Genomic DNA, 13,111 nt, shown 5'->3' on the forward strand with positions numbered 1-13,111 from the left:
AGTCATCAGGATTGCTCTCACCCGTACTAGAGGAAAATGTCCAGAAAAGCAGACTAATATGACCAAGATGATTGCTTGTACTACTGCTGCAATTGTAGAAATACATCTTTTCCACCAGTGTTCTAATAAAGTACACCTTTCGCAATGGACTTCACCTATTTATATACGGCGTTTAATTCAACATTCAGCAAATATTTATTGAACAGTTACCTTGTGTTAGGTGCTGGGGTACAGCTGTAAATAAGAGAATGCCCTTGTTTGAACAGAGTCCTTAGGTATGCAGTCAGGGGACAATTAAAAAAAGAAACAATTGCAAGGAGTGATAAATGCTGTGAAGAAAATATAATGGAGCTAGGGCCACCAAGGGCTTCCCTGGTGGCTCAGAGGTTAAAGCGTCTGCCTGCAATGCGGGAGACCTGGGTTTGATCCCTGGTTTGGGAAGATCCCCTGGAGAAGGAAATAGCAACCCACTCCAGTATTCTTGCCTGGAGAATCCCATGGACGGGGAGGAGCGACAGTCCATGGGGTCGCAAAGAGTCGGACACGACTGAGAAACTTTACTTTCACTTTTCAGGGCCACCAAATAAAATATTGGACACCTGGTTCTATGTGAATTTCAGATAGATACTGGTTTTTTTGTTTTTTAGTGTAAGTACATTCCATGCAATATAGGTAGGAGGCTACATCATCTGGCCCCTGCAGATCTAACTCCTTCTCTGGCCATGCTCCACTTTATTTTTTAAGCCCCAATATAGCCAGGTCCTGCCTCAGAGCCTTTGCTATTAGCATCCCCTCTTCCTGGAAAGCTCTGCAGGCTAATCTACAGCTGTCTTCTTGTTAAACTTAAGGTCACTTGTTTAGAGGTCTTCTCTGGCCATCCCCTTGACAATCTACTGACTGCTGTATCACTGTCTTTCAATCTTCTCACAGCACTTATTAAATATGAAAAGATCTTGTTTATTCCTTTCCTCTCTTTAAAACATAAGCTCCACAAGGGGCAGAAAAGTTCTCTTCTATCGGAGATGCTTTGGCCATGACTTTGGACAGTTCCTTCGATAGTTGTATAAAACCCACTAGATGCCTGACTCAAGCCCTGACATCAAAAGAGGGCACCAGTCAACGGACACACGCCGCAAGCGTGCCCTTCTCAGAACCAGGCGAGGGATGCCCACTAGCGCGGTCAAAGAGCATTGCCGCGCGTGACGTCAGCCCCCTCAGAGCGGGGCCGTGATTGGTGATTGGAATCTGGGTGGAGCAAAGCGCCCTTGGCCCCGCCTCTTACTCGGCCCCTTGGACGCATGCGCCCCGGCCGCAGCCTCCCTGCCGCGCCATTTTGCCGGGGTTTGAATGTGAGGTGTGGAGCGACGGTAGGAGTGGAGAGTGCCGGCTACGGTCCGAGACTGAGCTTCCCTTCTCCGTCCCCGCGTCCCCACGTCCCCACGAGGTGAGGCGCAGGCCTGCACGGCCTGGTATCGGGGACCGGGCTGGAGGAGGGTGGGAGCGCTCTCTGCGCTTCCGAACGCTGGGAAGCCAGGACCGCACCTCCGGGCGAGGGCGGAATATTGGCCCGTGTCTGGCGCAGCGCCCGGGGGCAGGGGTTTCGCCTTCGCGTCTCGCCTCCCCTGGCGGCATCCCAGGTCTGAGGTGCAGGTTCGGTAAGCAACCCCACCCCCGCCCGGGCCTGTGAGGGGCGAGGGCGGCCCGTGCGAGGCCTAACCCGTGCGGCGCGAGCGCCCGCCTCTTCCTCCCCAGCGCCGCGCTGATTGGCCGCGCTCTAGGGGCGGCCTGCTCTCATTGGTCGCACCCGTGCGTCCGTTCTCGGCGCGCCCGGCCGCCCGCAGCGTGAGGCGAGTGCGGCTGCGGGGCCTGGTCCGCTGCGGGGCTGGCGTGCGAGCCGCCGTCCGGGTCGTCGCAGCTACCCTGGACCTCGCTTTCCCGTTAGGGCGGCGGCGGCGGCGGTGGCGGAGCGCCACACCGCAGAGGGCTTCGGTCTCCGCGACTGTGAAACGGGCCCGGTGATCTCACTTTGCTGAGTTGCTCGTGAGGGTTAGACTGTGGTCTGTGCCACCGAGGGGTCCGTGCACCTGTCGGGTGACCCAGGGTCCGCCTCTTGAGGGAACACCTACGGTGTGGTAGTTCGGAGCATTGGGATTCAGCTTAGGAACGGGAAGGCCTGGATTCGTTTCCATATTTAACCCCTCCTTAGGGCTGGTCACTTCATCTCTCCGAGTTTCCACTTCCTCATCTGGAATAGCGGGGTTGAAAACATCTACCTCTTAAAGTGGCTGCGGGTACCCTGAGTTCCTACCCTGGTTTACCAAGCCCCGTCTGGGGTGGCCGTTGTCCATCTCTCCCACCCACCTCTTCTCCTTGACCACTGTAGCCATGCTGCTTACGTTTTCTTTTTCTTACATGTTCGGAGCGCATGTCCTCCAGAAAGCGTTCGGACGCGCCTTTCCTTTGCTTGGACATGCCAACAGCAGATCTTTGCAAGGCTGGTTCCTTGTCCTCCAGGTTTCACTCACATTACTCGTTTTTTTGACCAACCTTTCAAAGGATCTCTTTCAACTAATCACATCAACTCTAGTTTTATTTACTTCATAGTTTTCTATCATGTTCTAGGACTTCCCTGGTGGGTCTGACGGTAAAGCGTCTGCCTACAATGCGGGAGATCCGGGTTCGATTCCTGGGTCGGGAAGATCCCCTGGAGAAGGAAATAGCAACCCACTCCAGTACTCTTGCCTGGAAAAATCCCGTGGATGGAGAAGCGTTCTAGGCTACTGTCCATGGGGTTGCAAAGAGTCGGACACGACTGAGCCACTTCAGTTTTTATCATGTTCTGGAAACATTAATAGTTTACTTGGTTATTGTTTTTTTCCAAATTTCAAAAACCAGTACCTTACCTGTCTTGCTGCTGTAAGCAGATGGCCAGTGCTTGCCACATGGTAGATGCACAAGTATTATTCCTTGAAATAGTAATCCACGGAAAGGGACTTTTTACTCTTGGATTCTACCAGTGTTCTTTTTCTCCTCCTCTTGGACCACCGTAGTGAAGAGTTTTGCCCTTTTTGGTGTGTGTCCATTTTTCACACAATTCGTGGGACTGGATCTACCCAGCCTCCTACTTTTTAAAGACCCTGTATTTCTTTACACCAGTGCAGGAGAATTCTTTGTTCCCTTCTGTTTACTTTGATTTTTGCTGGTTGGGAGCTAGGATAGAGGAGAACCATTTTCTGTAGAGTGTTAGATAGGTTTGGGGGCAGTGCTCTACCTTTGGTATTAATTTGTTCCTTTATTCATTTAATAACTTAATAAATAAATTCATTTAATCCACTTAATCCCTTTGAATACAGTGGAATTTATCTTTTTTGTCTGAAACAAAATGGACAGTTCCTTCCCTTGGGGAGCTTATATTCTAGTGGGGGAAACAAGATTACAAATAAATGACTTCAATAATTCCAGACAAGTGACAGATGAAGGCGACTTCTCTGAGGAGGTGGCATTTGAGCTGAGACCAGCTATGGAAAGATGAGGGAACAGATCATTCCAGGCAGAGAGAATAGATAGTACAAAGGGTTCAAGGAAAATTGAGCTTTCAGAGAGTAGCATGTGAAGGGACAGGTATCTAGAGGTCAGATCACATGGGGCTTTGTAGACAATGTAAAAAATTTGGATCTGCATCTCAATGGTACATTCCTGTGAGTAGAAAGCAGAGGGTGGACTGAGGTGTTGCACTGTGTTCTTAATGTGTGTGTGTGTGCCAGATAGTTTTCATTTATTGGATCTCTCTCCGTTCCCCCAGATGTAGGGCCTCTGGAGTGGTTCTCTAATGCAGAGGAAATATCTTAAGGAAAAGGCATACATCTTGGGTCAACTTACGTCACAGATGTCTGTGTGGTGGCCTTGGAAAGCAAAGCTTTTATTCCAAACGTCTTCATCTGTAATTGAGGACCTCTGAGAAGAGGCTCGACTTAGGTCCAGCCAGTCTTTCAACAAAAAGTCTGGCATGATTGATTTATTGTGGTACATAAATTAGTGTCCAACTCTTTGCAACCCCATGGACTGTAGAGTCTATGGTATTCTCCAGGCCAGAGTACTGGAGTAGGTAGCTGTTTCCTTCTTCAGGGGATCTTCTCAACCCAGGGATCTAACCCAGGTCTCCTGCATTGCAGGCAGAGTCTTTACCAGTTGAGCCACCAGGGAAGCCCATTGTGGTACATGTTTTTCATGCATTTTTTTGGTAGAGATTTCCAAAAATAGCTCAGTGGAGAAGTAAAGTATCACCCTTCATTTAAAGGCAAAAGTGAATTTTTTCATTTCTAGTTTGTCTTTAAAGTCAATAATGCTGTTCACATTTATATATTGCACATATTTCAGAATGTCAGTGTACCTCCACCTCTGGCAAATAAAGATAACTAGACCTTGATCTTGCTGATGTATTGTGAATACCTGTGGAGTATTCTCTAAAATTACTTGATTTGTCATATTTTCACAAATCAGGACTAAACTTTGGAGTTAGAGACACTGTCACTGAGGAGAAAGAAAAGGGATTTTTTGACATTTAGTACCTTAACATTAAAAATATAAGATTTATGTAGTATTTTAACTTTTGGGGGTTGTAGCATGCATGTTTATATTCCTCCACCACCACCACCACACACGCATGCACACACACACACACACACACACACACAGTTTTAGCACATGTTTATATTTCTTCGCCATTGCGCGCACACACACAGTTTTAGCACACATGTTTATGTTCCTCCACCACCACCACCACACACACACACACACACACACACAGTTTTCCCCCCATACACTTTTTTTTAAACCCTAGCACTTCAACTTCGTCATTTTGTGGGGGTCACTGTGCTCTTAGAATCAGTTGTCTCCAGCTCTTCCTGTTTGTCAGTTGACTGAGTAAATGTGAAGAATGATAGTGCTTTTTGATGGGGGAAAAAAGATCAATAAAGGGTATGTAGCTTTTGAAAATAGTAGCACAAATACATAGTAGGTGCTCTTCACTGTTTTAAGAATCTAGGGAGATTACAGTGGACAAAACACACAGTCATTGCTTACAGTCTAATGGAAGGAGAAGCGTAGCAAACAAGAAAGCAGTTTATAGGCCTGATAAAGTTTACTTGGAAAAGCAGGATCAGAGATGAATGGAGAGTGACTGAGCTGGGTGCCGTTTTAGACAGGGTGGTCCAGGGCAGCATCTCAAAAAAGAAGAGACCCGAGTGAAACAGGGAGTGAACTACAAAGCTCTCCAGGGGCAGAGCTGCCTAAGCGGAGGAGGCAGTAAGTCCTAACTCCCAAAATAAGCACTGGCAAATATGAACAATAATACAGGATCATGTTCAAACTCCCGTTTTCTTTGAAACATTTTTGAATGAACAGAAACTAATTATGTCAGTATGTTGGTCACTATTTATCTGACAGATATAACTTGAGTTCCTACATTATGTCAGGCTTGCTAATAACTGATGCTCAGAGAATAGTCTCCAGTCCACACTGGATCCATGTTTTAGCCGGTTGACTGACATATTAGCTTATCCATTAGTTCATGCGCCAAATGCTTAGTGAATACTGTGTGCCAGGCAATGTTGAAGGTCCTGGGCTACAGAGATGAGCAAGACCTACAAAGTCCCTGCCACAGAGAGCTTACAAATAAGAGATAAAAAGTCAAAGATACCTCAGATGAGAATAAGTGCTGTGGACAGTGCGACAGGGGTGAAGTAGATGATGGTTGTGGAAGGCTTTTTTGAGGAGTTGACAGTGGGCTGGATAGATGCCTGATGTCAAATTAGAAGCAGGGTTATTAGAGTCAGGGAGAACTCTCGTCTGGTTTGAGGAACAGAAGGCTTTGGTGGCTGAAACATAATCAGCAAGAAGAAAGTTGGAGATAAGGTTGACAGGTGCCAGCTTTCGTGGGACTCTGTCATGAAGAAAGTTAGTAAAATGCAGATTTATTAAGGAGTGTGTTTAAAATTTAAACTCAACAAAATAGGTTCAGTTAACCTCTGTAATCCCCTAAATACACATGCTACCTTGTGTAAATCCCAAAAGGTAGAATAATTTGCATGTAGCAAAAACTGACTTTTATTTTTTTTAGCTCATACATACTGATGTAAACGGTTTTCCTTGGCAACAGCAAACTTTCATGTTTTCATAACAGATTCAGCATTTCAACACAAAGAATGGGAAATAAATTGATTAAATCACTGCTTTCCGGCCTGTGTTCCATAATAAAGTGATTCTGTGGCCAGACCAGAATTATCTTCCCAGGTGCAGATTCTCAGTATGTAGTTTGTTGTCAATACCTATGGCAGTATGTTCTACACAAAAGAATTTACTCTAGTTTCTTTAATCTCAGATCTCGATGGGATCCTTATTTTACTGCTTAAAATTTTTAATTTTTATTGTGGGGTTTTTAAAAAATCTAATAATTTGTCTTTTTAATCTTTAGTTTGTGACATGTTTCTTCTTCTGTATCTCAAAATTGTTTCATCTCTGATTCAAAAAAGCCCATCTTCTGGAACCTTGTCTTGGCTAAGAATAAGGCTTATAGGCGATACCCAAAGCATATCAAGTAGATGACTTTCGGAGAGGAGGACATCCATAGTGTGAAATGATTCTCTTATGTGAATCCCTGTGTCTTCACGTGGTAAATCACCCAAACCTCATTTTTGTTTTAGGCTCAATGGCAATGGAGCTCAGTGATGCGAATTTGCAAACACTAACAGAATATTTAAAGAAGACTCTTGATCCTGATCCTGCCATCAGGCGTCCAGGTAAAGTGAATAAATACTCTTTGTGGTTGATTTATTCTTTTTTTTTCTTTTTCTTTTTTTATTACTTGGAGGCTAATTACTTTACAATATTGTAGTGGTTTTTGTCATACATTGACATGGATCAGCCATGGATTTACATGTGTTCCCCATCCTGAACCCCCCCCACCTCCCTCCCCTGATTTATTCTTTTTTTTTTTTTTTCCCTGATTTATTCTTAAAGGATAGGTGGGAGAAACCTTTGTGCAATCTGTTTGTTTGTAAATTTTTAAAAAGAGATTAACACTTGAATTCTTAGGCATAGTTTATTTTTCATTTTCTGGCCTAAAGTGTTTAGATAGCTGCTTACAGCTGCTATAATATATGGTAGTGGATTTTTTCCTTGTTTGTTTGTTGTGTTTTTGTTTCTTGAGTAAAATAACGTTTATCCCTTTTGGGATAAAAAGGACTAGTAAGTTTAGGATGCTTTGTTTGTTGACTTTCCTGAAAATCCCTACACCTTCCTGTTTTAGAGATATAATATGCAGAACATAGAGGTAAGAGTTAATTGCCTTAAAAGTGAGTAAGTGAATGAAACTAGGTAATCCCCATGTTGGGTTTGATTTAATTAGTATTTTAAGACCTAGGGTTCCTCCCCTTCTCCTCCTCCCAGATTTGACCAGTTTTCATTAGAGATTTAGTGTAAGCTTAAAATTGCAAACTTAAATACCCGTAGGAGTTGCACATGAAGGTAAAATGGTGGGGGGTGGGGTGCAGGCTGCGGGGTTAACTACCTTGGTTAAGGGGCGGTTATTATTTGAAACCATCTAACTCGGGGGGATTCAAACCAGTCTTGCAAGATCAGATTTCCAGCTTTGCTTGAAAAATAAGGATACTCATATGAAGCGTTCTCATTTTTAAATGACATTGATTAACTTCAAAAACTTTTGAAATAACACACAAACCAAACAAACAATTTCTGGGGGCCACGTGTGTCTCATGGGTAGTAAGCTCATGATCCTTGCTGTGAGCCATATTAACCAGAAATGCTTTTAATCTGCTTCTTCAGAATTTACTGATGTGCATTCTCATAAAGAGAATTTTGGAAGCACTCCATGAAGACCCAGATGAATGTGTGCACATATGTATTTTACATTATATATAGTAAATAGAATTATTTGTTTATTATTTACATGTTAATGCATCCATCCTAGTCTAGAAGGGCCTGTGTGATTTCTGTGAGGGAATTTTCCTGTTAGTGCTTAAAGAAGTAATTTATTCTTGGATAAAAGGAAATTAATGGTTCTAGTCTTAGACTTCGCCAGAAAGCCTCTGCCAACCCTGTTTAATGAAAATTGTTTTTAATAACTCTCTTTGTAAGGTGGAGGTGCTCTTGTTTTATGAATCCAGGACAAAATGTAGGAATAAATCGATGTTTCTGAGAGGAGTTGCAAACATACATTTCACAGGGATTGCCGGATATGAAATATTGACCCAACCAAATATTGAAGCAACCAAAGCCTTCTATAAAACCATATAGTGTGTCCCCTCTTGAAAAATTTTTTTCAGTTCAGCATTCTTTATCTTTCAGTCTACCATTGTGTCACGTGGTAGACACAAAGCAGGGAGGGTTTGAGAGTGGAAGTTATGTTTAGTTTGAATAGAATACTAAGGACTGGTAGGATAGAATAAGGACTGGACTAAAACTTTTTCAGTGATGAAATCTGTTAGCTGTGTGATCTTTGACAAGCTTACTTAACCTCAGTGGCCTTGTCTTTAAAGTGAGGGTAATACTACCTACTTCTCTGGGTAGTTGTGACAACTTAACATACGTGAGTCAAACATCAGACCCATATGATTAATAATATATATTAAGATGAATCAACAAATTTAATCTTAATCACAGTCCTATAAAAAAAATGTCACTACCATTACGAATAGTACTAAGAATAATCCTTCTGGAACAGGACAGGGTATGTGATTTTTTTGCCCTAAAGTTGCTTAATCTCTCTGAAAAGCAGATTCTCTTTCACATGAGGTGATCATCTGATCAGGTCACTTCATAGGTTTGTGAGATGAGTTATTGGTGAATTAATGGATAGTAAATAAACTAAAAACCGAGATACTATATAAATTTAATGTAATATCATGTACAGTTCTAATCTTTCTATTTGTTGATGCTTCAGTCAGGAATATACATAGTTCACATATACATACAGTCATAAGATTTGGTTTTAATAACACATGGGAATTTAATAACATGGGAATTGTTTTCCAGCTGAGAAGTTTCTCGAATCTGTAGAAGGAAATCAGAACTACCCATTGCTGCTGTTAACATTACTAGAGAAGTCCCAGGATAATGTTATTAAAGTGTGTGCCTCTGTAACATTCAAGAACTATATTAAAAGAAATTGGAGAATTGTAAGTATTTTGTGAGTACCTAGTTTAAGACCCTTCATGTTTAAAAGATTTATATGGGCAGTGTTCCTGAGTGATGCAGACACAGATTAAAGATGAAAAACAGGACCCTCCTCACCAAATGTTAAAAAGTCAAACCCAAAAACATACAAAAAGTATAAAAATACCATAACCAAGTGAGATTTACCCCAAATATGCATGGCTGTTTCAGCATTCAAAAACCTATAGACTGAGAAAAGGTAAGTCACATTATTATTTCAATAGGTGCAGAAAAAGCCTATGTCAAAGTCCAACATCTATTCATGGTTAAAAACTCAGTAAATTTGGAATAGAGGGGGACATTCTCGGCATGATAAAGACTATGAAAAAGCTATAACTAATATACATAATGGTGAGAAACTTGAAACCTTCCCACTAAGATCAGGTGCAAAACAAGGTTGTCCCCTCTCGCCACTCCTTTGCAATATTTTGTTGGAGGTCCTTGATAATGCAGTAAGTAAAGGAGTATACCATTTGGGAAGGAAGATATTTTTAAAACTGTCTTTGTTCACACAAAGTTGCCATTTTATTTAAATTCATATTGATTGAGTGAACTTCATAATCCGGGCTGCTCGAGAGAGTGAGACTTTGTTTTAACCTCCAATTTGTGTTCTGTTGTTGTTCTTTTGTTTTGTTTTTTTGTTTAGTCACGACCTGTAGCATGTGGGATCTGAGGGATCAAACCCATGCGTCCTGTTTTGGGAGCATGGAATCTTTAACTACTGGACCTAGAGGGAAGTCCCATGGTTGAAGTTTGACTTTAGCTCTCCGCTGAAGATACACTATGTGGAAAGTTACACAGTCTAAATGAATAATTGAAGCAGTTTCTATTGTGGATAAGGAAAAATTGCATAAAGCTGGAAAAACCACATTTTAAATATGTATATATATATATATAAATATATAATGTGTATAATGCATTTGAAGTTTTTGACAAGGGATTTATCCTATGTCTTGGATATGAAAATATTTTCTAATTATAAGGTGATCTTAATATGCTGCAAGTTTATTGGGGGCTTTCCAGATGGCTCAGTGGTAAAGAATATACCTGCCAAGCAGGAGATGCGGGTTTGATCCCTGGATCAGAAAGATCCCCTGGAGAAGGAAATGGCAGCCCATTGCAGTATTCTTGCCTGGGAAATCCCATGGACAGGAGCCTGGCCGGCTACAGTCCATGGGGTCACAAAGAGTCAGACATGACTTAGTGACTAAACTGCCACCACTCCAAGGTGAATCTTACTGTGCTCTAAGTTTAATGATCAGTATAAAGTTATACATTGAGAAACAGAAACAGGTATTTTCCCTACCTTAGCTCTTGACAGAGGTTCTAAAATTGGGGGTGATTTTGCCCATCTGGGGATATTTAGAGATTTTTTGGTTGTCACTGGGGGTGAAGGGTGTTTCTGACAACCCGTGGGTAGAAGCCAAGGATACTGGTAACCAGCCTACAATGCACAAGAAAGACCCACAACCAAGATTTATCTGACCCAAAATGTCAGTAATGGCAAGGCTGAGGTAACCCTGGGTTAGGATAAAGAAAAAGGAATGTTTTTAGTAATAATAGTAATCACATTTAGAAGGTATTAAAGTTGACAGAAATGGTCAGTTTTTCTAAAAAATCAACTTGACATCTGCTTATTCATTGAGTCTTTTTTCTTCATTCCATAGAAGAATTTACAAATAGTAAATACTGTTCTTGAACTTGTGTAGTCAAGTGTTCTCACATGTGGTGAAGAAATGAGTTGGTGAATTTTAGAATGTTTAAAAATCCACACGTCTACTTGTAGACTTTCAAGCCTCCTCTGTCTTGATTGGTAGAACTAGTTAGACTCAGAATCTCTTTGGGCGGTGTAGTCCTGGTTACATTTGAACTGGTAATGGTCAAGAAGTTTTCACTGACAAGACCTTTCTTTAACTTAAGGTAATGATCAAATTGAGGATGAATATGGGCTGAGTAGCATATATCTGAAGATTTTAACCACGTTTTGATTAATTATCATATAGAACTGAGATTCTCAATTGACATCAAAGAGTTAAGCTGATTATTAAAGGAATCTGTGACCCATTCATACAGGAGAAAAGCCCTGTCTTCCTCTGTTTTTCTTAGGAAACCAGGAAATGAGAAATGGTTCTGTTTTATCTACAAAGGCATACAGTCATGGGTATGAATTTATGTTACTTGCTCATTAATGTTTTGCTTTTAGGTTGAAGATGAACCAAATAAAATTTGCGAAGCCGACAGAGTGGCCATTAAAGGTAACATAGTGCACTTGATGCTCAGCAGCCCGGAGCAGATTCAGAAGCAGGTATGTGAGGCCCTGCTTGTCAGGGGGCTTGTTTATAGGGGCTGCGTCTAATTAGTGTCTTTCTGCCCTCAGTTAAGTGATGCCATTAGCATTATTGGCAGAGAAGATTTCCCTCAGAAATGGCCTGACTTGTTGACCGAAATGGTGCATCGCTTTCAAAGTGGAGATTTCCATGTTATTAATGGAGTCCTTCGTACAGCACATTCTTTATTTAAAAGGTATTGATATGTAAATTGATATTTTAAAAATACTTTTTTCAGGTGTTTTTGCTTGTGTGTATTTTTGTGACTATTGTCATTCTTTTATGACAATTCTAGAATAAGAACATAAGCCTCTTCATTATCATGTTTGTTTCTTATTAAGTGTAGGATGTTTATTTCATATTGCCCTGTTACTTAAAAAATACCTGGTCTTGATAAATTGTGCTTGAATTCCCTTTTTATTTCAGAAAGCTGTCTGGCCATAGATTTTTGTCTAATCTAGCCTTGAAGACCTAAAGTCAGTTAACAAAAATTTGTGAATTTACCTATTTTACATTGATTTTTTAGATATCGCCATGAATTTAAGTCAAACGAGTTATGGACTGAAATTAAACTTGTTTTGGATGCCTTTGCTTTGCCTTTGACGAATCTATTTAAGGTATGCAATAACATTTTGGTGTTATTTTTACTTAATATTTTAAAGAACTTCAATGTTTGTATATATTTTAAGAGATTGCTTTCAAAGCTTATTTGTTAGGTCATGGTTTACTTTTGAAAACTTTCAAACCTATATCTAAATAGAGACTATGGTATCATGAATTCCCATGTATTGACTGCATAAGTTTAACAAGTTACTAGCATTTTGTTTCTTTTTACTTCGTTTTATCTTTTTGATTTTGTATGAATAGTTAAAAGCAAACCCCAGGCATCATATTATTTCACTCAAGTATTTGTGTATCTCTAAAGGAAGAGGTCTGTATTTTGGAGTCTGTATTTTGATTTGACTGTTTATGGAATTTAATTTATATACACCATTGTATAGTACATAAGCAACTTCCCTAAACATGTTCTTCATCTTTCTGAGAATCCTTTAAGATTGAAAAAGAAGTAATGTCAACCTTTTTTTTCCCCCGATAAGGAAAGAGGAGAGTTTGGTCTCACAAACAATAAAAAGAGCCAGGCCTCAGTAGTTTTTCTAACTCGAGAAAAGCAGCTCATTTCCTGTTTACAAAAAGGAAAGGTTGTGTGATTGTCACAACTTCTAAATTATAGAGTATGTACAGAATTTTTCATGGTTAGGATATCTTACTGATAGTACATTCTTACTTTCAAAAATAAAATTGGACAAAATATGATCATTTTTTTCACCTATTGGATTGGCAGAGATTTTTTTTATTTCTTTTCAGTGACGTTAAAAGTTTTAGCCAGGAACAGGTAGAACTGGTCGGGGGATCTTTTCACCAGAGTGCACTGAAATGAATACTAGTGTCCTCCCCATTGGATTATAAATGGTACTAGCTTTCTGGAGTTTTGACATTTCAATGAGAAAACCATAACATTCGTATTTCCTGACTCCAGGATATAGTTAGCAACA

General features: G+C 40.8%; 1 protein-coding gene across 2 annotated transcripts in view; it reads left to right on the forward strand.

The window, feature by feature from the left end:
- The first annotated feature begins 1,299 nt into the window (after positions 1-1,299).
- The window catches only part of CSE1L (chromosome segregation 1 like), a 30,978-nt gene continuing 19,166 nt past the window's right edge, over positions 1,300-13,111 (forward strand). Inside the window, exons 1-6 of one of the 2 annotated variants that reach the window (XM_065922141.1) lie at positions 1,300-1,444; positions 6,702-6,797; positions 9,052-9,194; positions 11,435-11,536; positions 11,609-11,754; positions 12,085-12,175. In XM_065922141.1, coding sequence (XP_065778213.1) covers positions 6,707-6,797; positions 9,052-9,194; positions 11,435-11,536; positions 11,609-11,754; positions 12,085-12,175 — 573 coding nt within the window. In that variant the 5' untranslated portion in view covers positions 1,300-1,444; positions 6,702-6,706. Of the gene's footprint in view, positions 1,445-6,699; positions 6,798-9,051; positions 9,195-11,434; positions 11,537-11,608; positions 11,755-12,084; positions 12,176-13,111 lie in introns of both variants that reach the window. The other variant, XM_065922140.1, reaches the window with a different exon arrangement.

Source organism: Muntiacus reevesi, chromosome 2 (genome assembly GCF_963930625.1).
Source record: "Muntiacus reevesi chromosome 2, mMunRee1.1, whole genome shotgun sequence".
Lineage (NCBI taxonomy): Eukaryota > Metazoa > Chordata > Mammalia > Artiodactyla > Cervidae > Muntiacus > Muntiacus reevesi.